Source organism: Schistocerca nitens, chromosome 1, assembly GCF_023898315.1.
Source record: "Schistocerca nitens isolate TAMUIC-IGC-003100 chromosome 1, iqSchNite1.1, whole genome shotgun sequence".
NCBI classification, from domain to species: domain Eukaryota; kingdom Metazoa; phylum Arthropoda; class Insecta; order Orthoptera; family Acrididae; genus Schistocerca; species Schistocerca nitens.
In genome coordinates this window covers 777,494,924-777,522,217 of record NC_064614.1, presented here as the reverse complement: position 1 = coordinate 777,522,217, position 27,294 = coordinate 777,494,924, and the positions used below count along the sequence as shown (strand labels likewise).

At 42.2% G+C, this 27,294-nt stretch overlaps 1 protein-coding gene across 1 annotated transcript in view; it reads right to left on the bottom strand.

Annotated features, from left to right (window-relative positions):
* Positions 1-792: 792 nt before the first annotated feature.
* Positions 793-27,294, bottom strand: part of LOC126261767 (sodium- and chloride-dependent glycine transporter 1-like) — a 300,835-nt gene continuing 274,333 nt past the window's right edge. Inside the window, exons 11-12 of the mRNA XM_049958567.1 lie at positions 8,582-8,737; positions 793-1,530 (exon numbers count right to left, since the gene is read on the bottom strand). Of these exons, the coding sequence (XP_049814524.1) occupies positions 1,330-1,530; positions 8,582-8,737 (357 nt within the window). The 3' untranslated portion in view covers positions 793-1,329. The remainder of the gene's footprint in view (positions 1,531-8,581; positions 8,738-27,294) is intronic.

The window sequence follows — 27,294 nt, the reverse complement described above, 5'->3', positions numbered from 1 at the left end:
TATTCCTCGTGCTGCAAATGGTTCACATGTAGAGATGTATTGATGATAAATAAATAAATTCTTTGAGATGCTCTACAATGTGGTGCATTTTTCATTGCCGTATCTACTGTGCTTTTTTTCCCCCAGTCTTTGAAATCAAGCAGGTTTGAGTGGGACATCCTGTACCATGTGTCGAAACTTTGGTAACATTGTGTAGGTAAGACTATAATGTATTAAAGGGCACAGAAGTTTTATGCCAAAAGCCTGTGAGTTAATAAGTTTGCATAAGTATATGGTTGTGAAACTTATTTACCTGACAAGAAGTTTTTGTTTCACTGATTATCTTTTACTATCATAATGCTATTCGATACATTAAAATGAGCCCATTTTTTAAATTCATAACAGACATTTTCGTAGACAGAAATTGCAACTTCTGTAATTCATTAGCATTTGATTCGTGATATCAGGAAAGTTGCTTCCTCTCGACAAACACACACACACACACACACACACACACACACACACACACACACACATGCACAGCCATCAACCACCTGGCTCACCGTCTCTCCTCGTCTGCCCCTCCTTCTCTCGCTCCCTCTTTCTTTCTGCCTTCCTTCCCCTTCCCCCTCCCATCCCCTCTTCCTTCTCTCTCCTTTGTGTGTGCGTATGCATGTGTCAATGCGCCTGTTTACAGAAGGTTATAAGGGAGGCTGAAATGTTTGAAGTAGTTTACTGAATTATGTTTTTGTTGCTGCGAGGAATTAGTTTAACTGTGGCATGGTTCATACCCCCCCTCCCCCCCCCCCCCTCGTCGTTAGCACAGACTTTTTACCTCAGTGGGCGCCACTGAAAATTACACTGGGCTTTAACAGAACAAAATGCTGTCGGAAAAGAGGAACGAAACTCTCATGATTTAATTGTAACGAATACCAGGGTTCCCTGTAGGAAAGATTTATAAGATGTGAAAACATTCATAAGTCCACTATTTTAATTTCGTAGTTTCGAAGATACTTTTAGTGGCGAGAAGTTTACGATTCAGCACCGCCATGATATCACGGTAAGGTATTAAGTGATAGAGGAACTGGTCTTGAGAGATCAGTTAAGGCCACGTCCACTGCCTTAATAATCGAAGTCTGACGTGAGCATCTCGATAAGCGTCTAGTTAATGCCTGCGTCTTTCTTCCCGAGACGTTGCAAGTGACTAGGTATATTATTGACTGCCGCAGACTCAAAGATATAAGTTCGCTCGACGGTGCGGTAGTCAGTGTCCGGAGACTGGAAGTGGAATTTCTGCGTAACGGATGAGTGGCGGTTGTGGTGATGCAACGGCAGGAGCAGGTGTGGCGCTCAGGTCTCCTTGTTGAAGGCGTAGTTCTCGTAGGCGGAGTAGCTGGAGGCGGAGCCGGAGTGCTTCGAGCAGGCGTCGGGGGCCGAGGCGGCGTCTGCGCCGGCCCCCGGCGGCGGCGTCGTCGACGTGGAGCTGGGGGTGGGCAGCAGCTTGCCCCCGGGGCCCCAGCGCTGAGTGGGCCGGAACAGCGCCACCCCCCTCTGCGAACAGGCGACGAGAATGTCAAGTGCGGCCAGCAGCCAGCGGGCTCTCCCGGTAAGCACCCGCGGGCTCTGCCGCCGCCGCTTCGTCGTCATCACCGGCTGCTCCGTACAACAACGCTGCCCTGGGGGACTCATGAAAGGAAGCAAGAAGCAACGAACTCCCCACGTAGCGCGCAGGGCATAGCGGAAAGAGCGCACGCTGTGAAATTTTTTCATCAGCGCCAAACCTGCAGGCCTGTAACACTACACGTGAAACAGCTTTTTCTTTTACTTCGAACAACACATGACGCTACTTGTAACATCCTTACGCAACAAAAAATAAAATAAAAACATTTGGATTTGCAAGGCTCCATGGCCCAAAATTTAATGTGTTACAAGCTGACAAAGAAGAGATTGGCTGGATATTTTGCTCATTTTCTATTGGAAAGAAAAACAAAAACTTAACCGTGTTTGCAGTTAAGTATCGAAAAAGTTTAATTTCCGAGTATTCTTGAAAACACCACTGAAATTATGGTTGGTTCAAATGGCTCTGAGCACTATGGGCCTTAACTGCTGAGGTTATCAGTCCCCTAGATCTTAGAACTACTTAAACCTAACTAACCAAAGGACAACACACACATCCATGCCCGAGGCAGGATTCGAACCTGCGACCGTAGCGGTCGCGAGGTTCCAGATTGTAGCGCCTAGAACCACTCGGCCACTCAGGCCGGCTCTGAAATTATGAAACAGTCGTACAAAGAAATATGCATAATGTTGTTGTTGTTGTGGTCTTCAGTCCTGAGACTGGTTTGATGCAGCTCTCCATGCTAATCTATCCTGTGCAAGCTCCTTCATCTCCCAGTACCTACTGCAACCTACATCCTTCTGAATCTGCTTAGTGTATTCATCTCTTGGTCTCCCTCTACGATTTTTACCCTCCACGCTGCCCTCCAATGCTAAATTGGTGATCCCTTGATGCCTCAGGACATGTCCTACCAACCGATCCCTTCTTCTAGTCAAGTTGTGCCACAAACTTCTCTTCTCCCCAATCCTATTCAATACCTCCTCATTACTTACATGATCAACCCACCTAATCTTCAACATTCTTCTGTAGCACCACATTTCGAAAGCTTCTATTCTCTTCTTGTCCAAACTATTTATTGTCCATGTTTCACTTCCATACATGGCCACACTCCACACAAATACCATCAGAAACTGACATTTAAATCTATACACGATGTTAACAAATTTTTCTTCTTCAGAAACGCTTTCCTTGTCATTGCCAGTCTATATTTGATATCCTCTCTACTTCGACTGTGGTGTCACCGCCAGACACCACACTTGCTAAGTGGTAGCTTTAAATCGGCCGCGGTCCATTAGTACATGTCGGACCCGCGTGTCGCCACTGTCAGTGATCGCAGACCGAGCGCCACAACACGGCAGGTCTCGAGAGAAGGACTAGCACTCGCCCCAGTTGTACGGACGACTTAGCTAGCGATGCACACTGACGAAGCCTCGCTCATTTGCAGAGCCGATAGTTAGAATAGCCTTCAGCTAAGTCAATGGCTACGACCTAGCAAGGCACCATTAGCATTACATAGCTTGTATCTAAAGAGTCTCACTTGTATCGTCAAGAGCGATGTACCACAAGGATGGATTAATGTTAAGTATTCCAGGAGCTACGTACTTTTCTTTATAGCATTCATTACGTATCCTATTTCAGACCTATCTACTAGCCTGCGTGACTTAACGCGTGCCTTTCGGCTACTTCTGAGTGGCGTGGCTGTCTTGTTACGCCACAACATCGACCATCATCAGTTATTTTGCTCCCCAAATAGCAAAACTCCTTTACTACTTTAAGTGTCTCATTTCCTAATCTAATTCCCTCAGCATCACCCGACTTAATTCAACTACATTCCATTATACTCGTTTTGCTTTTGTTGATGTTCATCTTATATCCTCCTTTCAAGACACTGTCCATTCCGTTCAACAGCTCTTCCAAGTCCTTTGCTGTCTCTGACAGAATTACAATGTCATCGGGCGCACCTCAAAGTTTTTATTTCTTCTCCATGGATTTTAATGCCTACTCCAAATTTTTCTTTTGTTTCCTTTACTGCTTGCTCAATATACAGATTGAATAACATCGGGGAGAGGCTACAAACCTGTCCCACTCCCTTCCCAGCCACTGCTTCCCTTTCATGCCCCTCGACTCTTATAACTGCCATCTGGTTTCTGTACAAATTGTAAATAGCCTCTTGCTCCCTGTATTTTACCCCTGCCACCTTTAGAATTTGAAAGAGAGTATTCCAGTCAACATTGTCAAAAGCTTTCTCTAAGTCTACAAATGCTAGAAACGTAGGTTTGCCTTTCCTTAATCTTTGTTCTAAGATAAGTCGTAAGGTCAGTATTGCCTCATGTGTTCCAACATTTCTACGGAATCCAAACTGATCTTCCCCGAGGTCGGCTTCTACCAGTTTTTCCATTCGTCTGTAAAGAATTCGCGTTAGTATTTTGCAGCTGTGACTTATTAAACTGATAGTTCGGTAATTTTCACATCTGTCAACACCTGCTTTCTTTGGGATTGGAATTATTATATTCTTCTTGAAGTCTGAGGGTATTTCGCCTGTCTCATACATCTTGCTCACCAGATGGTACAGTTTTCTCAGGACTGAATCTCCTAAGGCCGTCAGTATTTCTAATGGAATGTTGTCTACTCCCGGGGTCTTGTTTCGACATAGGTCTTTCAGTGCTCTGTCAAACTCTTCACGCAGTATCGTACCTCCCATTTCATCTTCATCTACATCCTCTTCCATTTCCATAATATTGTCCTCAAGTACATCGCCCTTGTATAGTGCCTCTATATACTCCTTCCACCTTTCTGCTTACCCCTCCTTGCTTAGAACTGGGTTTCCATCTGAACTCTTGATATTCATACAAGTGGCTCTCTTTTCTCCAAAGGTCTCTTTAATTTTCCTGTAGGCTGTATCTATCTTACCCCTAGTGAGATAAGCCTCTATGTACTTACATTTGTCCTCCAGCCATGCCTGCTTAGCCATTTTGCACTTCCTGTCGATCTCATTTTTGAGACTTTTGTATTCCTTTTTGCCTGCTTCATTTATTGCATTTTTATATTTTCTCCTTTCATCAATTAAATTCAATATTCCTTCAGTTACCCAAGGATTTCTACTAGCCCTCGTCTTTTTACCTACTTGATCCTCTGCTGCCTTCACTACTTCATCCCTCAGAGCTACCCAGTCGTCTTCTACCGTATTTCTTTCCCCCATTCCCGTCAATTGTTCCCTTATGCTCTCCCTGAAACTCTCTACAACCTCTGGTTTAGTCAGTTTATCCAGGTCCCATCTCCTTAAATTCCCACCTTTTTGCAACTTCTTCAGTTTTAATCTACAGTTCATAACCAAAAGATTGTGGTCAGAGTCCACATCTGCCCCTGGAAATGTCCTACAATTTAAAATCTGGTTCCTAAATCTCTGTCTTACCATTATATAATCTATATGATTGCTTTTAGTATCTCCAGGATTCTTCCGTGTATACAACCTTCTTTTATGATTCTTGAACCAAGTGTTAGCTATGATTAAGTTATGCTCTGTGCAAAATTCTAACAGACGGCTTCCTCTTTCATTTCTTAGCCCCAATCCATATTCACCTACTATGTTTCCTTCTCTCCCTTTTCCTACAGTCGAATTCCAGTCACCCATGACTATTAAATTTTCGTCTCCCTTCACTACCTGAATAATTTCTTTTATCTGATCATACATTTCTTCAATTTCTTCGTCATCTGCAGAGCTAGTTGGCATATAAACTTGTACTACTGTAGTAGGCATGGGCTTTGTGTCTATCTTGGCCACTATAATACGTTCACTATGCTTTTTGTAGTAGCTTACCCGCACTCCTATTTTTTATTCATTATTAAACCTACTCCTTGCATTACCCCTATTTGATTTTGTATTTATAACCCTGTATTCACCTGACCAGAAGTCTTGTTCCTCCTGCCACCGAACTTCACTAATTCCCACTATATCTAACTTTCACCTATCCATTTCCCTTTTTAAATTTTCTAACCTACCTGCCCGATTAAGGGATCTGACATTCCACGCTCCGATCCGTAGAATGCCAGTTTTCTTTCTCCTGATGACGACGTCCTCTTGAGTAGTCCCCGCCCGGAGATCCGAATGGGGGACTATTTTACCTCCGGAATATTTTTCCCAAGAGGACGCCATCATCATTTAACCATACAGTAAAGCTGCATGCCCTCGGGAAAAATTACGGCCGTAGTTTCCCCTTGCTTTCAGCCGTTCGCAGTACCACAACAGCAAGGCCGTTTTAGTTAATGTTAAAAGGCCAGATCAGTCAATCATCCAGACTGTTGCCCCTGCAACTACTGAAAAGGCTGCTGCCCCTCTTCAGGAACCACACGTTTGTCTGGGCTCACAACAGATACCCCTCCGTTGTGGTTGCACCAACGGTACGGCTATCTGTATCGTTGAGGCACGCAAGTCTCCCCACCAACGGCAAGGTCCATGGTTCATGGGGCCATAATGTACAAATGCATAAGTACAGTATCCAAACCAAAAAACATGATCCCGGACAGTATCTCTACGCTCGGCGCAGCTGCTTTGCGTGAGTAAAACGCGATTTTGTAGAGGTCTCTATGGCAACGCCTCTTCACAGCACTATAGACGGCTATTGTTGTCGCCTACAGCCGTTCCACTTCGCAGTTGAAAACTGCCAATAGCGCTGCCAGGTGTCAGGGATTTCCTTAATCTGACTCGACTGTACGAGCGTCTTAGTAGTATGTGTCACTAGGGCCTTCCGTCGGACAGACCGTTCGCCGGGTGCAAGTCTTTCGATTTAACGCCACTTCGGCGACTTTCACGGCGATGGGGATGAAATGGTGATGATCAGGACAACACAAGACCTAGTGACTGAGCGGAGACAATCTCCGACCCAGTCGGGAATCGAACCCGGGCCCTTAGGACTGACATTTTGTCGCGCTGACCACTCAGCTACCGAGGGCGGACGTCGTAGTAGTAAAGAATAAATGTATTAAAACTTTATGTACGACACGGCAATCTTTTACGAATCTCAGTGTTAATGACATCATATCTCATGGACTATTTGTCGTACAATGTTGTATATCTGTAGGTACATTCAGCGGCATACGTGGATACTTTCTGCAAAATATATTGCGAATAGAGTTAGTCGCAAAGGAGTTACGAATTTAGAACACGAGCATGATTCGGTAGTTCACGGATCTCAGGGTTTATGACGTCATATCTTCTGATCTATGTGTCTTACAATGACACAATTTTGTAGGTATGTTCAGCCGCATACGTCGATACTGTGTGCAAAATGTGTTGCGAATACACTAAATAGAAAAGAAGTAACAAATTTGAAAGTCATTCACAATGGGGCAGTTTTTCACGCAGTTCATTCTTTACGACGTCATATCTCCTGAGCTGTGTTAGAATAGATGGTTCTTACCACCACAGCGATTGTTCCCTGACATTAAAGGATATGTGTGCAAAGTTTGACTGAAATCACTCCACTGGTTTAGGAGGAGATGTGGACAACACGCCGGCCGGGGTGGCCGTGCGGTTCTAAGCGCTTCAGTTTGGAACCGCGTGACCGCTACGGTCGCAGGTTCGAATCCTGCCTCGGGCATGGATGTGTGTGATGTCCTTAGGTTGGTTAGGTTTAAGTAGTTCTAAGTTCTAGGGGACTGATGACCACAGATGTTAAGTCCCATAGTGCTCAAAGCCATTTGAACCATTTTTGTGGACAACACACACACACACACACACACACACACACACACACATATACAGAAACATACATACATATTTAGAATATGTGTGGATTCGTTACACAGTGAAAGGCTGTAAAAAGTAAACAGTCTACTGCTATGACAACGCAGTCTTATGGTACGAAGTCTTTGAACCAAAAATTTTCGATTAACTAGCTCGTCAAATTCGAATAAAATCCGAAGCTTTAGCTGACTGTCACCATCGTCCGTGTCAGGGACTAAGACATAGTTAACCACCTGATGAGAGTGGCGTACGTTTGAAGCACAGCGATGTGTGGTAGTGAATCACAGGTTGGAAAGCCGCAACAGAAGAGAATCGTAGCGATTTAGATGTGATGCTGCAGAAAAAATTTGGATGATGGTACAACACTGAAAGAGGCGGTAATGAAAGATAAGATTTTTAATACAGTTTTGTGTGATGGATTTCAAAAAAGCATTTTGGAACTCAGGAATGATTCTTTCCATTGATTTCATGGAATTTCTTACAACCACGCTCCGCAAAGCTCGAAGATCTCTGCCCGCCAGTACAAGAGGTCTGCCCAGTGTTGATTCCACTGTGGTTTCCACTTCACGACCACATCTACAGTCCACTCGAGCAGGATGTCCTTATGTATGGCGGTTAACAATTCTTTTGCAACTCCTTAGCAGTTTAATTATCTCATAATTTCGTTTTGGCCCCCCGAACGTTCGCTACTTTATCAAGACGCTGTAATGTAAGTATTATGAGACAGACGCTGTCTTTTTCAGAATCGATAGACTTCGAATCGTGTTTGTATTTTTAAACTGCATAGCACTTTCTAAAGTTAAAAATGCGATCCTTTCTGGCGTGATGGTGTCATTACTTGCCTGTACACTAGCTGATCAGAAATAACATAGATTCCAATCGTCATTTCTGTAGTTACGAGTTCATCCAAAGATTTTCAGCCATTAGGTAAGTATGAATTTCACTGAATATTACTGATGTTCCTCAAAATATTTGTAGTGGTAATATATGATAAGTTTTCTGTTCGACCTGTAACTAAAACAATGTCACTGTTACAAACTGAAAACTATGTAAAACAAAGTGTGGTTACGTAACTCGAAGGTGATTCATTAACTCATAAACACTTAAACATGTTGTAACACGAACACAATAGCGAGTGTTTCGGGGCAGCGTTCGCCAGTTATAAATGTAGCCTACCGTAGAAGCCAAGGAGCGTGAGTACAGAAAGCAGAGCCGCTGCAGACGGCCGGCGATGAACCCACCTCTTTGCTGAGTGTGACGCGGTAGACGGCGAAAACGGGCATCGGCACGATGGCGGAGGTGCCGATCAGGATTCCCATCACGTTCACCCAGTCGGGGAACACGTAGTCGCCGTAGTAGGGCGCCTCGTAGTTGTACATCGTGAAGCCGAACACCGCCTGCAAACACAGAGGCGAGGCCGTGGAGCTCATCCCGTTCCACAGGGCGGGCGATCGCTGACTGCCGGCCGCACTCCTCGCTCCACACGCAGCGCACGTTTTACAAGAAGGTGCTCGTGGAGGACTGCACGGTGCACGTTTTGCCAGCACGCAGCGTAAGCAACGGATAAATAGTTGCAGTTATTGAATTCATGTTGATTTCCTTCTTTTCTTCGGGGGGAGGAGGGGAGGGGTGAAACCTGAGGGATATTAGACTGGTGAGGAACCTTGTAACCTCGTGTTACGTCATTATTCAGTAGTGACTTCTACTCGATCTTACTGGTCTGGAAGCTATAACAGGCATGAAAGGACAGGCTTGCTTCATTATTATTATTTCCACTGTATTATCAAATATTGAGCTGGAAACTGGTTTTCGTCCTATCCAGCTGAAATGATGTAACCGTTTCATTCATAAAGTCAGGGAGTGCGCAATGTGAAACAGCATCTTAACATTGAGGACGAATCGATACAGATGTATTTCAGGTATCGATTCGGCCTGATTGTCTTCTTATTCTTGTTGGATACAAATGATGTGGCATCATACATTTTCGGAAAAAAAAGTAGTACACCCTTTTGAAGTTCCCAATACATTCAAGAATTTATGGTTGCAACCGTGCTTATGGACTACATGAAATGATTACATTTACAGATCAAGAGTACAAGCAGTCCTCAGGTATCAGGTATCGACCTATGCTCAAACACATGACGTAGCCTCCACGGGCGGCAGCGCTGGCGCTGACTCTGCCGTCCTGTCGATCGTACAGGTGGCGAATACTGTTCTGGGATAAGTCATGCCACGCCTGCTCCACCTATTCACGTACTTCCGTAACAGCTTGTAATGATACTTGAATTACGTAACCATTACGGCACCTCACCTCAACCTCTCGATACTAGCAATATTCTACTGTGTTCCGTAAAGTAGTTAACATATTTCTCAGACAACATTCAGATTTGATTTCATTAATGTAGAGGTACTTTGATACATCGATATGTTTATATTGCAATGATATTATTCTTATGTGTATTCTTTCTTTTGTCGCTATGATCTCTGACGTACTTGTAACTCTGATTTTTGGGCGCGTAAGCGGTTATTAGAGAGAGTCAAGTCTTGGTCGTCATGTTGAAAAGACACATATTGTAGTCAGTTTATAAAATGTGAACTTTAACAGTGAGGAAGATATTTTCAAGTATGTTTTGTGAGTTACGTGATATTGCAACAAAAGCAATAAAAAAGAAGTGTAATTTAAATTCGGAGTGCTGATTACTATTTTACATCAGCATTGTGCTAACTTGCAAAAGTTTAATCTTCAAGAATGGTTTATGAAACACATCTATAAAACTTTTGAATATCGCAGAATAACATCTAGGCTTCTTTGCATCCGAGCTTGGAATCATCACCACGTAGATTTTCGACGATTGAGCCATGAGTTCACAACGAGACTAGCGTGGGAAACGAAAACATGAGTGCCTAGTTTATCCATTATTTCATGAAATGACTTTATTAACTGTGCTCTAATGACACCTGCCACATAATATAACTTCGTTGTTGCCCGAAAATTCAATATTTAGCAGCGTGAGCAACTCTACAATCTTAATTAATTTTTGACCTTTGTTGTGGTAGGGTTGTTAGAAGCTGCTGGTTGACGGGTTGTACGACTCACTTCTAGTCCCATCATATCTCTCGTGTGCTCAATCGGAGACAAGTTAGAATATCGTGCTGGCCGAGAAAGTTGCCACACGGCTTCCAGAGCACGTTGAGTTTCTTTGGCAGTGTGTGGGAAAGCATTATCCTATCGGAACAACATATGGCCTTCCTGTTGCAAGAACGGCAAAAGAGTGGGTCTAACGACATTCTCCACGTACCGAGCGCTGGTTAGCGTCCCCTCCAGAAACATCAAAGGCAAACGAGAGTTGTAGGTTATCGTACCCCAGACCATAAGGCCTGTGGTAAGGACAGTGTCTCTTGGACGATCGTACCCTATGAACAGCGCTCAGCAGGTCTACGTCGTACGCGCAAACAACCATTACTTGTCTGTTGACAGAATCTGCTGTCATCGCTGAAGACCATCTTGCAAGTGATGCTCTGACGGCACTAGTCGAGCCGTTCACGTCGATACTGCGGCGTGAGTTGAAGACGGGATGGAAACGCAAGTGCCCGTAGTCCCACTGCTCATAACCGTTCGCAGTAATTCTTGTTGACACAACTGGTCTCACAAATCTTCTTACCTGTGCTCTGGTAGCCGTACGATCTGCCACTGCTGCCCTTGCAATACGACGATACTGGAGGGCGTCTGTTCTGCTCGGATGCCCAGAATTTCGTCTACGGATGTGATCACTGATACCAACGTCGTTGCCCAGCTGACGCAGCACGTCCAGCTCGTGTGACAATTCTCCGAAAGGACCATCCCGCCGCTCGGAAGGCCAAAATTTGACCTCTTTCAAACCCGCTTGATTGACTGTAGGAAGCAGAGAGAGTTTCTGTGGCATGGTTGCCTGCTTGCTTCACACCTCTGCACCACTGGATATGTCATTTTGATTTTTTTTAAGTTATCGACACGCACGTCACACAGAGAGCAAGTTACGTTACTGTTACACAATCTTTGTTCTTTCAGTTGCACAGTCTTTGTCTCTGCGCAGTCTGGTACATTCTTAGTTCGAGTGTGGCAGATGATGGACGTTTTCAGTAGTGCTCTGTTGACTTGTGCTTGTATATGTTGGGTGAAGAAAGATATATCGTAAAGGACAGCAACGATGAATATAATGTATACATTTGAAGGCTACAAGAATATAAATTTTGAAAAATGTTATTATTTTTGAAAAGAAGTCTGAAGTAAGACTGCGATACTGCGCAGCAAGTTTGCTGGAATGATTATTGTCAGCTAGTTAATTAGCTGAGAGAAAGAACATCCCACTTCTATGAGTCATGCATTAAGATATCGACTGACTAAGGTGTTTGGCTTTTATAGAAATTCTTTGTTAACGTTGTACCCTTCTTAAATTACTGTTCACTTTGTTAAGAATTCTGTAGTGAGTGAGCATCGTGGGAAGTTTTACTCTGTCTTTTGGGTACGTACTTGTTTCTAAAATCATTGTCTTGGAATATCATTTCACAGGAAAAGCTACTCTCCCATCCAACTGTTTAAAGATGTATTATCATTACGCTTTACCACTTGCGCTATGTAGTAACCAACAGTTTGAATTTGTTTGGAAATTTTATTTAAAAATGGAAATCTAGCTTAGCCGGTGCCTCCTCGCTGCTTGCTGTTGTACTTTCGAGAAATCTACAATAATGTTGTCAAAATGCGAGGTAAGTGGAAATTTTGACTAGGTACAAATAATTGTTATACTTCAGTTGCACACTTAATATAGAGACAAGTTTTATTCACACCAGTCACAGTTCAACTGAAATTAGTTTCTGTGTGGTCAAAGGTCAGCACACGAGTTTAAGTTGGGTATCAGTTTGTGGGTACATAGTTTTGACAATTTTTTTATAAATTTTTGACATTTTTTTATAAATTGTGGGGGGAGGTAAATTTTGGCTAAGTTTCATGCAGAGACATTTATTTGGGAGCTTACACACTGAGCCATCTGATTGTGAGCACACCCCATTAAAAGGTAGACACAGATAACGGACGCTCAGATAGCTGTGCCTTTACCCTATCTGTTGCCGGACGATGTTGCAACCATTGTCACTACATCTATTGTCCCCTAGGTGGCATATGCTGTCATCGGGTCAAAATCAGCGTCGTCCTTCCATGGGTACTAAATCTTTTCAGGCGCTGTATATCCAAAAGGCAGAAGCACATCCCTTTGCTGCTGATGGAAGTATTATAATCAAGACTAAAGGAGTAACCACAACAATGATGAAGGTAAATAATATTTTGTGTAAAATTAACAACGGGTTCTCTGCAAACTGATTTTAGATGAAACTCGATATATGCAATTCAGTACCGCGCTAAAGTCTGACCACAATATCTGAAATAATTAATGAGGGTAAATCGTGAAATGGAACAGAATATTCTAAACGCCTAGTATTTTTTCATTGATAACTTCAACTGAGAGTCACATGTTACAGATCTTAAAAGTCCAATTTTTGAATTACAGACAGTATCAGATTTTGGAGATGAAAATGTCAACAAGCTGACTTACTGTTCCTATTTTCATAATGTTTTACAGCAAAATATTCTGAGGTTATTCGTGATTGAGGGAAAAAGTGTTTGTGGGGATGAATTGTGTAATAATAATAATAATATGTGGTGTCCATTCTAGTAGCTCTTGTACACAGCTCTTCAAATTAATACCTATTATAGCCTTTAGTGGAATTGATCGTTAACAATGAGAGTAAAAAAAAAAGAGACACATTCATAAATACAGGGCGATCCGTAACTCCACCGACAAACTTACAAAATGATAGTATGGACTAAAACAGGACGAGAATGTCTAGTGAACATGGGCCTTAAAATTCATACCTTGAGCGCTATGAGCACTTGTTTATCATCGCTACTGTGAGGCACATCTCTTCTACTGAACAAGTGCTCATAGCTCATAAGCTATGCACATTAGAGCCCATATTTAGTGTAAATTTTTTTCTTGTATAGTCCATAGTACCTTCTCCCAAAATATTGAACGCAAAGATCTTTCAATACAACAGATGTGTTTCACGGTATCTAAGATGAATAAGTGCTTACAAGGGAAATTCCCCATCGCACCCACCCCAGATTTAGTTATAAGTTGGCACAGTGGATAGGCCTTTAAAAACTGACGCAGATCAATCGAGAAAACAGGAAGAAGTTGTTTCGAACTATGAAAAAAATAATCAAAATATACAAACTGAGTATTCCATGCGCAAGATAGGCAACATCAAGGATAGTATGAACTGGTGAGCGCCGTGGTCCCGTGGTTAGCGTGAGCAGCTGCGGAAGGAGAGGTCCTTCGTTCAAGTCTTCCCTTGAGTGAAAAGTTTACTTTCTTTATTTTCGCAAAGTTATGATCTGTCCGTTAGTTCATTGACGTCTGTGTTCAATGTAATAAGTTTTTCGCAAAGTTATGATCTGTCCGTTCATTCATTGACGTCTCTGTTCACTGTAATAAGTTTAGTGTCTGTGTTTTGCGACGGCACCGCAAAACCGTGCGATTAGTAGACGAAAGGACGTGCCTCTCCAATGGGAACCGAAAACATTTGATCGCAAGGTCATAGGTCAACCGATTCCTCCACAGGAAAACACGTCTGATATATTCTATACGACACCGGTGACGGCATGCGCGTCACATGACAGTAAAAAGTTTCGATGTTTGTTTAGGTGTAGCGTCCCTATACTACGGAACAGTTACCTCGCATCGGACGGACGGACGGACAGATAATAATTGTGTGAAAATAAAAATTAAACTTTTAACTCGAAGGAAGACTTGAACCAAGGAACTCTCGTTCCGCAGCTGCTCACGTTAACCACGGGAGCACGGCGCTCATGTGCTCAGACTGTCAGACTGTCCTTGATGTTGCCTACCTTGCGCATGGACTACTCAGTTTGTATATTTTGCTTATTTTTTTCATAGTTCCACACAACTTCTTCCTGTTTTCTCCATTGATCTGTTTTCAGTTTTTCAAGGCCTATCCACTGTGCCAACTTATAACTAAATCTGCGGAGAGTGCGATGGGGAGGTTCCCTTGTTAGAGCCCTTAGGGTATGTTTTTAGGGCCCATGTTTAGTAGACATTTGTTTCGTTTTGCTCAATACTACAGCTTCACGACGTTCGTCGGTAGTGTTGTGGTTCACCCTGTATCAAGCCAAAAGGAGAAATAATTACACGGGCCACCCGACTTAGTGTGGCACAGGAAGTGAGGTATTCAACCATGAAAGATCTTCTACTCAGTGAGGTAATAATTTTAATAAATAATAAAATTAATTTCAAACACAAATCGAAATCATAACTGCTCGACAATTGTTTCTACTCCATAAAATAAATCTGAATGTTTAGTAGCATGGGCCACCAGACATGCAGATAACTAACAAATGGTTAGACAGTAACCCAGTGAGAGGAGACTCTTCGAAAAAATTAATAGCAAACGTTACGTCGTATATTACACAGGGTGTAAAAGGATTTTGGATGAGCTAGGAATCCCAAAATGTGGTGACTTGATTCAGTGGTAAACAATCTGTGACGAAGCAACTAAAACTGCCAAGTGTTCACAAACAAAATCAACGCAAATGTTGGTTTCAAGGACGCTACACCCAGATATGCTTCTTGGGTGACCTGAGACAGTGCATTAACAGTTGCTCAGTTGTTCCATAGATCGTGAATACATTTGGTAATTATGTGGAACGTATTAGTTTAACATAAAGTTTCTTTATATGATGTAATCCTTTTTCTTTACAATTGCTACTTCATATTTAAAAATTCATCTATTAAGTAGAAGGAATTGTCAAATTCTTTTTTTTAATTTATTTAAATGCTGGTTCGCTATCTATCAGGTTTTTAATACAATTTGGTAAATGACAAAGTTTTTTGTGGCAACATAATTCACCACTTTCTGTGCCAAAGTCAAATTTAATTCTGAATAGTGAAGATCATCCTCTCTTCTAGTGTTATAGCTATGCACTTTGGTGCTACTTTTTATTTTGGAGTGGTTTATTAATAACAAATTTCATAAGTGAATATATGTATTGTGAAGGTACTCTGAATATCATTAGTTCCTTAAATAAATGTCTGCAAGGTGAACTTGGGTGAGCTGCAGCTGTTATTCTGGTTACACGCTTTTGTGCAATGAATACTACTTCTCTTAATGATTACATACACCAAAATGTGATGCCATACGAAAGCAATGAATGAAAATAGGCATAGTAGGCTAATTTATTGATATGTTTGTCACCAAAATTTGCAGTAACACTAATAGCATAAGGAGCTGAACTCAAATATTGCAGCAGATGATCAGTGTGTTCCTTCCAGTACAATTTCTTATCTGTGCATATCCAGAAATTTTGGATACTCTGCCTTCGTAGCAGACTTGTGTTCAAAGCCTATATTTATCAATATATCATTTACTGCACAGAACTGCACATACATTGTTTTCTTAAAATTCAATGAAAGTCCATTTGTAGAGATGCACTTAACAATGTTCTGAAAGAGATTATTTACAATTTCCTCAGCTAATTCTTGCTTTTTGGGTGTGATTACTATACTTGTATCATCAGCAAAAAAACTAGCTTTGTATCTTCAAAACTGTAGTGTGGCAAGTCATTAACACTTATTAAGAACAATAAGAGACCCAAGACTGAATCCTGTGAGACTCTGTCCTTGATACCTTTCCACTTAGATGACTGCTGATTTTTTGCAGATTATCTGTACTGTTAATTTCAACCTTCTGCATTCCTCCAGTTAAATATGAATTAAACAATTTGTGCACTCTCCCACTCATGCCGCAATACTTGAGGTTATCTAGAAGAATTTCATGATTCACACAGTCAAAAGCCTTTGACATATCACAAAAAATCAAATGGATGATGTTCAGTTATGCAGAGCATTTAATATTTGACCAGTGAAAGAATGTGTTGCATTTTCTGTTGATAAGAATTTTTGAAAACAAAACTGATATTCTGTTAGTGCTTCATTTTTACAAATGTGTGAAGCTACCCTTCAATGTATTGCTTTTTCAAGAATTTTGTACAAAGCTGTCAGAAGTGATACTGGGTGGTAGTCATCATCAGACCTATCACCCTTTTAATGCTATGATTTAACAATATGACTTAACAATATGACTGAAATCAGTCTATCTAGAAAAATGCTCTGTTTCAGTGAGTTACTACATATGCAGCTGAATCCTACTTACCTATTGGGAACAAGCTTTTAATACTCTGTTGGAAATGTCATCAGTTCCATGCAAGGTTTACTTTTCAGTGATTTGATTATTTTCCTAATTTCGGTAGGAGAAGTGGGGTGAATTCCAATTTTATCAAATTTCGAAGGTATTATCTCTTCCATGTACAATCCTGAATTTTCTAATGAACAGCTGGATCCTATTTTCTCTACAACTTTAAAATGATTAGTAAAAGTAATTTATACTTCTGACTTTTTGTTAACAAGTTTGTCATTTAGTCTGATAGTAATACAGTCCTCTTGTGCTCTCGATTGCTCTGTTTCCCAATTAACAATATTCCAAATTGTTTTGGCTTGTTATTATCAGAGGTTCTAATCTGAGACATAATATACATACTTCTTTACCACTTATTAACATTTCTTAATACAGTGTAATAGTTTTTATGATGTGCCACCGTTGCTGGATCATTAGTCCTTTTACCTGTAAGGTATATTTCCATTTTCTGTTTACATGCTATTTCTATCTCTTTAGTAAGCCACAACTTCTGAGATGGTTTCTTACAACTACGATTCACTGTTTTGTCAGGGAAAATGTTTTCAAATAGGCTTACAAAGCTATAATGAAAAAGGCAAATTTTAAATTAGCGTCAGGTTCCCTGTACACCTCATCCAAGTCTAACTGTTGCAAGCTTTCCCTAAAATTTGCAATTGTTTAATCGTTAACTGAACACACTGTTTTGGAGGACTGTATGGAGCTGTGTCATATACTGTAACTAGCTGGGAACCATGATCAGAAAGACCATTTTTAACAGAGAATGTTTTTATTTGATTAAATTTATCTTGATCTGTAAAAACATTATCTATCTGTGTGCTGGTTCCCTGTACTATTACCGTAGGAAAATTAATACTTCAAGGTCAATCTTTCTATCAAACTCTTTCAGAAAATCTACATTGAAATCTCCACCAACAACAATTTTCTTCCCTCTGTCTTATAGATAACACAACACAGAATCGAAGTTTTACAGAAACAGCTGAAGTTTCCTAATGGCGACCCATGCACAGCTACCCTGTTTTTCAGCTATGTCACCAAGCCTCTATATAGAACGGTGGAACGTTCTAGCAATCATTCAGTTCCTCTGCGACAGAAATCCGTTCCTTGTTCGCGGAGATATTCGAGAGTCGCTGTGTAAACGTACTCATTGTTGGTCAATATTTTCTACCCACACGTTCATTCAACTTGCCAGAAAGATGGAAACCGCGTGGAGTAAGATCCGGAGTTTCCAATCACAGTCATCCATACCTGTGCGGCCTTGGTAAAATTGTCAGCATTATTTTACTGTGGCTGGACGCGACATAACATTTGCACCATATAGCGTCAGAATTTCACGAACAATCTGTGTGCAATTCAGATGTTTGCCACAAGTATCGTACTGCCTCGCGTACTTTGGAGTACGTTTCCAGTTGCTGTATCAACTTTGCATATCTCTTACCCGTACCGCAGAAGAACTGTGACGTCAGGGAATGCAGAACATGTGCTCCCTTCTGAAAATGTTTCACTGTTGTGCACAGTGGTCTTACCGTGGGCCGACATTCTAAAGTCCCTACGTAATTCGAAATACATGACACTACCGTGGGCTGCACATCTACCATGCAACCACCTATTCGTTTTCCACACAGACGCTAACTGTGAGGAATAACATTACGAAAACGAACTTTCTTGTTTTCTGTTGTATTCTGTTTCCTGAGGAGTGCATCTGTTTACAGGTGACTAGATTGGTACGGCCTGTCACGAATTCCTCTCCTGCGCTAACCGTTTCATTTCAGAATCTTAGAGTAACACTTGCGGCATATGTCCTCAATTACTTGCAGGATGCTTTCCATCTCTGTCTTCCCCTACAGTTTTTCCCCTCTACATCTCCCCTAGTACCATGGAAGTTATTCCATTGTGGACACATGTCCTATCATGCTGTCCCTTCTTCTGGTCTGTGTTCCGCACATTCCTTTCCTCGCCGATTTTGCACAGAAACTCCTCATTCCTTATCTTATCTATCTACCTAATTTTTAACACTCTTCTTCAACACCACATCTTAACCTCCTCGATTCTCTTCTGTTGCTGTTTTCTCACAGTCCAACGTTCACTACAATACAATGCTCTGCTCCAAATGTACAATATCATAAATTTCTTCCTCAAATTAAGACCTGTTTTTGACACTCTTGGATAGGAATGCACATTTTGGTTTTGCTAGTCCGCTTCTAGGCCGACCTTGCTTCGTTCCGTCATGCGATATTTCGTCTCCAAGGTAGCAGAACTCCATAACCTCGTCTACTTCTTTATCAGCAGTTGTAATGTTAGGTTTGTCACTTCTCATTTCTATTATTTCTCACTGGGCAGTGGGAGGTACGTAATCGATATCGTGTGCTTTGATTTCGGGCATCATTCGCTGGTGCTATTATTGGCAGGGCGAATCGATTGTAACTTGTTGCTAATTATCTCTGGCACTGCGAGTCCTAAGGTTCGCCGCGAGCAGTAAAAACTGGACTGTTTTGAAAATCAGCTTTATGCAAACACAATTAATTTATTTTTATATTTATCCAGACATGTTTCGACACCCATGTATTTCATTTCTTAAAATTACATCTTTAACTTAACTGTATTATTATACACCGATTTTAGTGCTCGTTTTCGTCTTTTTTTTTGGACAGCATGTCATCGGCAAAATTTTTCGTCCTCTTTCGTGTCTCTAGTTGGTGTCTCAATCAACTGCTATTTAATGTATTGTTTCCGCTCACTACTTCACCTCACGTGCACTGTCACAAAATGTGGCGAAACGAGATTTCAGCAGACACTTCTGACAACATACTCAGCGAGAGGTGTTGTCATTATAAAAGCTAAGGATAAAATCAAAGGATTGCTCCCAAAACATAGTTTATGGCCATTTATTTATTTAGCGTATGGCTCATAACATCACAGTAAAAATTACAGAAACAACACGATTAAAAAAATCACATATGTATAAACAGAACAACAAATAACAGTTTGTATATAAGGACACCACCAATTGTAACACTCACAGAAGAGCAATCACATACAAACGTCCAGTTTAGATAATATATAGTCGATTGCCTCGTGGGTCGCCATTAGGAAATCCTGTGGGTCACCCTCATATGCCCTTAGTGGGCATTCCTGCACGATGTGTTTGACCGTCTGTCTCTCAGCGCCACAGTCGCAAGCGGCCGAAGGAAGTTTACCCCATCTGTGTAAGGAGTCGGCTCATCTCCCACAGTTGGTTCTGTTGCAATTAAGCGTTGACCAAACTTTGCGAGGGCAATCAAATCCTTTTGGTTTACTAAAGATGCATGGCATACTGTGGCAGTTTACTGCTGTTCTGCTCTCCCATTCCTCTTTCCATCGGTCATTTATTTTAAAGTTGGGTTTGGTGCAGTGCCTGTGCGGTCTTTAGTGGAGGATGCCTAGACCGGAGTCGGTTTCCTTGGATGTGGTGAGTATCTTCATGGATTTGTAATTGAGGGTTGGTCATGATTTTTTGAAATTCTCTAACCAGAGCGTGTTCTCGGCGCAGGTTAGAGGGGCTATGTTACTGAGAACGGCAGCCACACTGTAGGAGTTGGCCTGATTGTGCCTGATATAATACGCATTGTTGCATTAAGTTGCATATGCAACCATGTGTGTGTGCTTGCTGTTGAGCCACACTGGGGCACAGTATTCTGCCACTGGATACACCAAGCCAAGTGCGGATGTTCTTAAGGTAGATGCTGTGGAGCCCCAAGTGGTGCGTGTTTTAAGTTTCGCTGCAGTTTTCGTCAGGTGTTCCTTGAATGTTAGTGTCCTATCTAGGGTAACCCCAAGGTACTTTGGGTGTTTGTTATGATTTAGTATTTTCCCGTCTAGATATACATGTAGTTCTCTGTTGGCCATTTTGTTGTTCAAATGGAAGGCAGATACTTCCGTCTTTGTAACACTAGGTTGTAGCCTCCATTTCCTAAAGTACTCGCTGAGAATCCCTAGGTCACTCGCAAGGATATCTTCGGCAGTTTTTATATTTCTGTGGGCTGTTGCGAGAGCCCAGTCGTCAGCATAGCCAAATTTGCGCGATATGGTTGCAGGTATGTCAGCGATGTAAAGGCTGAAAAGAAGGGCCGCAAGGACAGAGCCTTGTGGGAGTCCATTATTGAGTTTCATCTGTTTATTCTCTCATTCCCCATTATTACTTGGAAGGTTCTATTTGACAACGTATCGTCAATGAGGTTGATTATCTTCTTGCAGGGGACGGCACAGATTAATTTGTACATGAGTCCCTGTTTCCAAACTGTATCATAGGCTGCTGTTAGGTCTATGAATGCTGCAGCTACTTTATGTTTCTTCTGCAACCCCGCCTCTATATATGTTGTCAGTGATAGGACTTGATCTGTACAGCAGCGATAGGGATTGAATCCTGCTTGTTCGATAGGGATTTTTTTGAGTATAGTTTGGCCTATTCTGTTGAGGAGTAGTCTTTCTAGTAACTTATAGACCATACTGAGAAGGGCAATAGGGCGGTAACTATGGTTTATGGCCTGATTTACCAGGTTTCAGGACTGAAATGATCTTTGCTCTTTTAAGTGAGGGAGGAATTACCCACTTGGAGAATGTCCGTAAAGAACTTAGCCAGCCATTGTTTGGTGTAGGCTCCGACATGTATGAGGAACTCAGGGTGGATACCATCGAAACCCGGAGCTTTGCTGGTTTAACCTTCTTCAGGGCATTGGTAACCTCCTCGATCCGAATATCTGATGAATATTCTGAGTCCATTGCGGGTCCTTTTTAATGTTTTTAAGTCGTTCTTCACTTTTGTTGTGTGCTTTCGATCTCGTGAGGCTCTACACGCAGAAAATATGCAGGATGCGACCTTGTTGGGAGATATTTCGTCCTTTCTATGTTCAGGTGGATTTGCGCCTCCAAGTTTACGCAGTAGGGACCAGGCTTGTCGGCTTGACTTTGAAAAGTCTAGATTTTCAACAGTATTCTCCCATTTTTGCATCCTAGTAAAGTCGATGTTATGCAATAGTTCATCCGCTATTTCCCGGTCCCCATTCTTGAGGAACTCCGTGTATAGGTCATCGCATATCCCAGTCCAACCGGGAATGTATTTTTTGCGGTCCCCTCTTGGGATCGATGTTTTCGCAGAGCTAATGACCGCTCCCACAAACCTCTCATAGCTCTTGCTGGTTGGAGGGATCCATCTCAAGGTATAATCAAGTTGTTCAGAGAATTTTGTCCAGTCAGCTTTTGTAAAATTCCACCTTGGTCGAGGGTAATACCTTACTATCGGGATGGATACACCGATATTAATAAGCACAGGTCAGTGCTGGCTATGAGGGAAGTCCATCAGGACCCTTCTAGAGGCTGTCAGTGGTTTATCGTTTGTATCTCTCGAAACAAAGCACAGATCCGGGTTATAGTCGCAATTCCATGCGGCTGATCTGAATGTCCCTCGGTCCTTGGCGTCAAAGACCAGATATGTATTTTGTTCCTCGGACCAATCGACCAGCATGTCTCCATTGCTATCATTCATACTGTATTTCCACATTTCGTGGTGGCTATTATAGTCCCCAACGTATACGCTTGGGTGAGGGTGGGTCTTTATCACTTCAGCCGGCCATGTAGTAGCAGGAGGTTTGTAGATGTTAATTACTGTAACTTCTCCTATTTTGATGACATTTTCTTGGATATCATTTGCAATGGAGGCCTCAACTAAAAAGGCGTCCTCTATGTCCCCACGCGCATATGTCGCAACGCCATAGTGTCTGTCATACGTGGCTCCAAGTAAGTCATATCCCAGTATCCTTCCTCTAGCTTCAAGTTGGGCTCTATTTTCAGCATAAGTTTCCTGTATGGCTACCAGGTTAACGTCGGTATCGTGTAAAATTCTCTGCAATACTTGACATTTTGCTCTGATTATGCCCTGAATGTTGAAATGGCAGATTCGGATGCATGGCCCGAGATCCTTAGTCAGTTGGTCCCTAAAGGGACCGTTGTATGTATCTTTCATAGCGCTTTGTCTGTCGTTGACCAAAAACAGGTCAACGTTTTCACAAAAGATGATGTTTGAGTCTCTCTTGCATTCAGAAGATTGTCGAAGAAACTGCAATGGAGCAGTCGGTGGTATTAACTTCTCACATTCCTTGCATGATACAGAGCTTGCATAATTTGGAAGAGAAACTGTTAAGTTACTTTTCAGAGCTGAGCTCTGACGCTGACAACGGTCATAGATGGATACTAAATTCTTTTCTAGATATGTTAGTACAACTGGCTGATCCGAGCACGATGACCAAAGAAGCACTTATAGATTTAGCAGCTGACGGAATGCTTAAAATGGAATGTAATTCGCAAAGTTTGACGTCTTCTGGATGAAGGAAAAAGAAGAGTATCCATAGCTGGCAAAGGAAGATTTGAAATTATTAGTGCCATTCGCCACTTCCTGCCTTTGTGAAAGCGTTTTCTTCAATGGTGAATATAAAAACTAAGAAGAAAAATAGACTTCAACTAGAAAATGATTTGGTGATTTGAGTCTCAAAAATAGAACCACGAATTGACAAATTATTAATAAATAATAGGCACAGCCTTCTCATTGAAACTGTTGTATTTTTATTGTAGTCTAGGAGCTATACAACCTTTGCTTACTTACTTCTGGCTAAGTGGCTCCCGTGGCAGATATCGCCCTATGAATAAAAAGTGTTCAAAACAATAAAATTTTAATAAGTGTCAAGTATGTTTTTTAGTAAAACAAATGAGAGACATTAGTCATCAGGCATGAAATGGCATTGTGCCGATAAAGCGCTGTGTATTTGTGTATAATCGCTGAATCGTACCATTATTGTTATTGGCTTTACTCTTGACGCTATGGCTTATGCTCCGCGGGAAAGAAATGACAATGAAATAACAGAAAACGCAGAGAGAAAACAGCGTAATGTTTTACATCGGTGTTATTATTATTATTATCATTATTACGACGAACAGAGTACATTAGACGCTCCGACAATGACAACGACGCCGACAACGCAGTATTCAGCTGTACAGTTAGCGACACTCCTCGCGTTGCCATTATTGTAACCGATACCTCCACTCGCGTCTCCTCGATGATGATGTCAAATTCTCTGTGATGGTGCTGCAAGCAAGACTCATGTTACTTCATGGCCTTGAAATACCTCTATATGAATTCCGTTTTAGGTATGTCATCGTTAACCAACACGAATTCAATAAAGATGCGCATTAACTTAGGCAGATGTTTCATTCATCTAGCCATCTTCTGTGTTATGACTCATTTTGAAGAGGAGATAAAAGCAAATGACTTTAGACGACTTCTTGAAAAGAAGGATGTACAATTTATAAACTGTTTTTGTATTTTTCGGAATTTAATGCATGATCCCTTTTTACGTGAATTCCAACAGAAAAAATGTTTCGCAATGTAAGTAAGACTCAAAAGTGAATTATCCTCGTTAAACGAGGTCCACTGTATAGTCAATTTCTAAACAAGAAGATCTTTTTTCGAATTTCTCACAGTTACTTAATGGATCTTCTTCATTTAGTTATCGATCGGTTCCTGAAAACTGTTTTCCAGTTTTGCGTTTATTTATCGTTAGCACCGTGTATTTATTATAAAACAATCTACGTTATGCTCAATCCAGAATTAATGTTAAACAAGGAATTACCTATTTAATAAAAAATAAATATCATTTTCCATAGGCCTATGTTTTTGTATTACTGAACCCCTAGTTTTGAGACATGTAGCAGGATGGTTATTTCATTTACTTTCATTCAGTTTCAAATGAAGACATTTCTTTTTAATTAATCGAGAGAATATGTGGTACATATTTTTACAAATGATGGATTAGTTTTTTGTAAGATATTTTTCAACTCTTTTGTAAAGCACTATCAAAGAAACCATGATTCACTTCACGGCAATCACTACAATTAACTACAAGGAAGAAATGAGAAATTAACCAGGTAACCAGCAACGACGATTTTGTGGGAATCCCGATGAAGCCACAGAACTAGGAAAATAGAAACAACGTCAACATGCAGTATGTGAATTAAAGTATTAGATGAGCTCAGGCAGCCTAGATCCGCTTGGTGCGTGCCTTGTCTCACTGCTGCCAATCCTAGCGATCTATTGTTTGGTTCGAAGCTTGTTACTCAAATGCATTTTAGTAAACCTGGTGCCAAATATTGCACGTGAGCCGTGTGCGTGTTGTTGCAGCCATTTTGTATCACATTTGAAAGCCGGCCGCGGTGGCCGTGCGGTTCTAGGTGCTCCAGTCCGGAGCCGCGCTGTTGCTACGGTCGCAGGTTCGAATTCTGCCTCGGGCATGGGTGTGTGTGATGTCCTTAGGTTAATTAGGTTTAAGTAGTTCTAAGTTCTAGGGGACTGATGACCACAGCAGTTGAGTCCCATAGTGCTCAGAGCCATTTGAACCATTTTATCACATTTGAACGTGAGAATCTTCTAAATGCGCTTTCATAAATTGTTCTCGTTCCCTGTGATATTTTTATCACAACAGATGATTGGCTCGTAAACCAAGTTGTCAGTAATACACAAGACGCTGCCACTGCACCGTCGTTCCAGCCGGATGTGGTCCTTTCCCTCTCCCTACAAACGTCTCATAGGTAAACACAATCTGTACAAGCCTTAGTGACTCAGGCCGCCCTAGTTCTATTTCGCAGAAGTTGAAAGAGGTCGACAGTCATCGTGTGGCTTCTCACTGCTGCAAATGCTTACGTATTTGAAGTCTTCAACAGTTTTGAAAGGCTCAGGAAAACGGTGAATCGACTGAGACCAGACATTACAGCTGCATCATGACAAGGCCCCATGCCACACGGCCACTTCAGTCACAGAATTTGTGACTTCAAAAGGCATTTCTGTCGTTCCACAGCCCCCTTGTTCACTTGATCTGAGTCCTCATATTTCTTTTTCCGAAATTGAAAAATATCTTAAAAGGGTGTCGATCTGCGACTCTGGAGGACATTCAAAAGAATGTGACCGGCATGTTAAAGCCCCTGCCAGTTGATGCCTTTCAAATGGTTCAAATGGCTCTGAGCACTATGGGACTCAACTGCTGTGGTCATAAGTCCCATAGAACTTAGAACTACTTAAACCTAACTAACCTAAGGACAGCACACAACACCCAGCCAACACGAGGCAGAGAAAATCCCTGACCCCGCCGGGAATCGAACCCGGGAACCCGGGCGTGGGAAGCGAGAACGCTACCGCACGACCACGAGATGCGGGCTGATGCCTTTCAGTGCGGCTGTCAAGACTGGGAACAATGACTCAGCCGGTCCATAGCTTTCAACGGGACAATACTGTTGTTCTAAAAAATAAAAACTTCCGTAGATAAAATATAAGTCTCATTACTTTTCTCACACACCTTGTGTGTTTGTTTGTTCATCATCTGTGATTGCCCTTTTTGGAGATGTCCACTCCTCTTCAACTGAATTGCCTACTATGGCAGGTGGACCTACAAGTGTTTGTGTTCGTCATTGTACACGTCAGACGTTCCTCCTTCGTAGCCTTACTGTGTAACTCTTCCTACAACATAGTACTTTGCACGCCAGCAAACGTCTCTCGTGTGCTAGGGCATTGTTACTGAGCGCCTGTCAAGCCCGCGGACTTTCAAAGTGTTCGCACGGTGGAACGGAGCCGTCCCATGCACCAGCCAGTGTATAGGCCTGGAAGGGTAAGGTGCGAGATCAAACAACCCCGAAACTGTGCCACGTGAGAGCAGCGACCAAGTTAAAGCAGCGGCCGGCGCCCGTGGCTAACACGCAGGGGGTGGTGGGTGGCAGGTAGCACTCCAGAGCGGGCGGACTGGGCTAACCGAGTTATGGAGGGCGTGGCTGGCTGCCGCGGCCAGCCGCCGGCGCTTTAACACCTCGCAGTGCCGCTAGTCCGCCCTAACAGCCCCTAATTGTAGGTCGTTGCGTCTATCATCCTGCTAAGGCAGCCGCCCGGGGCATTTGCTCTAGCTATTACCGTAAATGTCCGGCCGCTGTTTCTATGTGCGAAAGTCGCTCGCTCAGTTTTATGTTCCCACATTATCTTATACTCTGTACTGCCTGCGCACTGTAATTGGGCAAAACTGCTGACAAAGCTCTGGCACATCGTAGGATTTCTTAGTTTGATATGAGGTAGGCCCACAACCTTCATGTATTTATCACCAGGTATTACTCATCTCCAGGCAGAAATCGGAAATGTAGATTTTTTCTTTATTATTTTGGATACGGGGGAGGGGGAGGGATGGGTGGTAGCGGTACAATCAACCCATCCTACAGCCAAAGGAAATGTAGAAATACAGACGAAAAATTTGGCAACATTGAAAACGGACTCGAGATCTTGTCCGTGAGGAGGGGAGGGGGGGGGGGCGGTGGTAAGAGGGGCAAGGGGGTGGAAGCTCCATCTCCGTCTCGCAGGGCTGTCAGCGTCGCCGAAACTGTGCAGTAGTGGGCACTGCAAAGCGAAAAGATATTTTAATCGAACTAACAACTGCAAGAGTTACAAATTGTTGTCATACAGGAACTTTTTTGTGAAGGGTCCTTTGCACTCAAAATATTGAATAATGCTTGTGGCTTAACGAATGGGTCATCTCTGTTTGTCTATGATAAGAATGCTCTTTCATCTAGTTACAAATCCCACTCTCACGTCCTACTT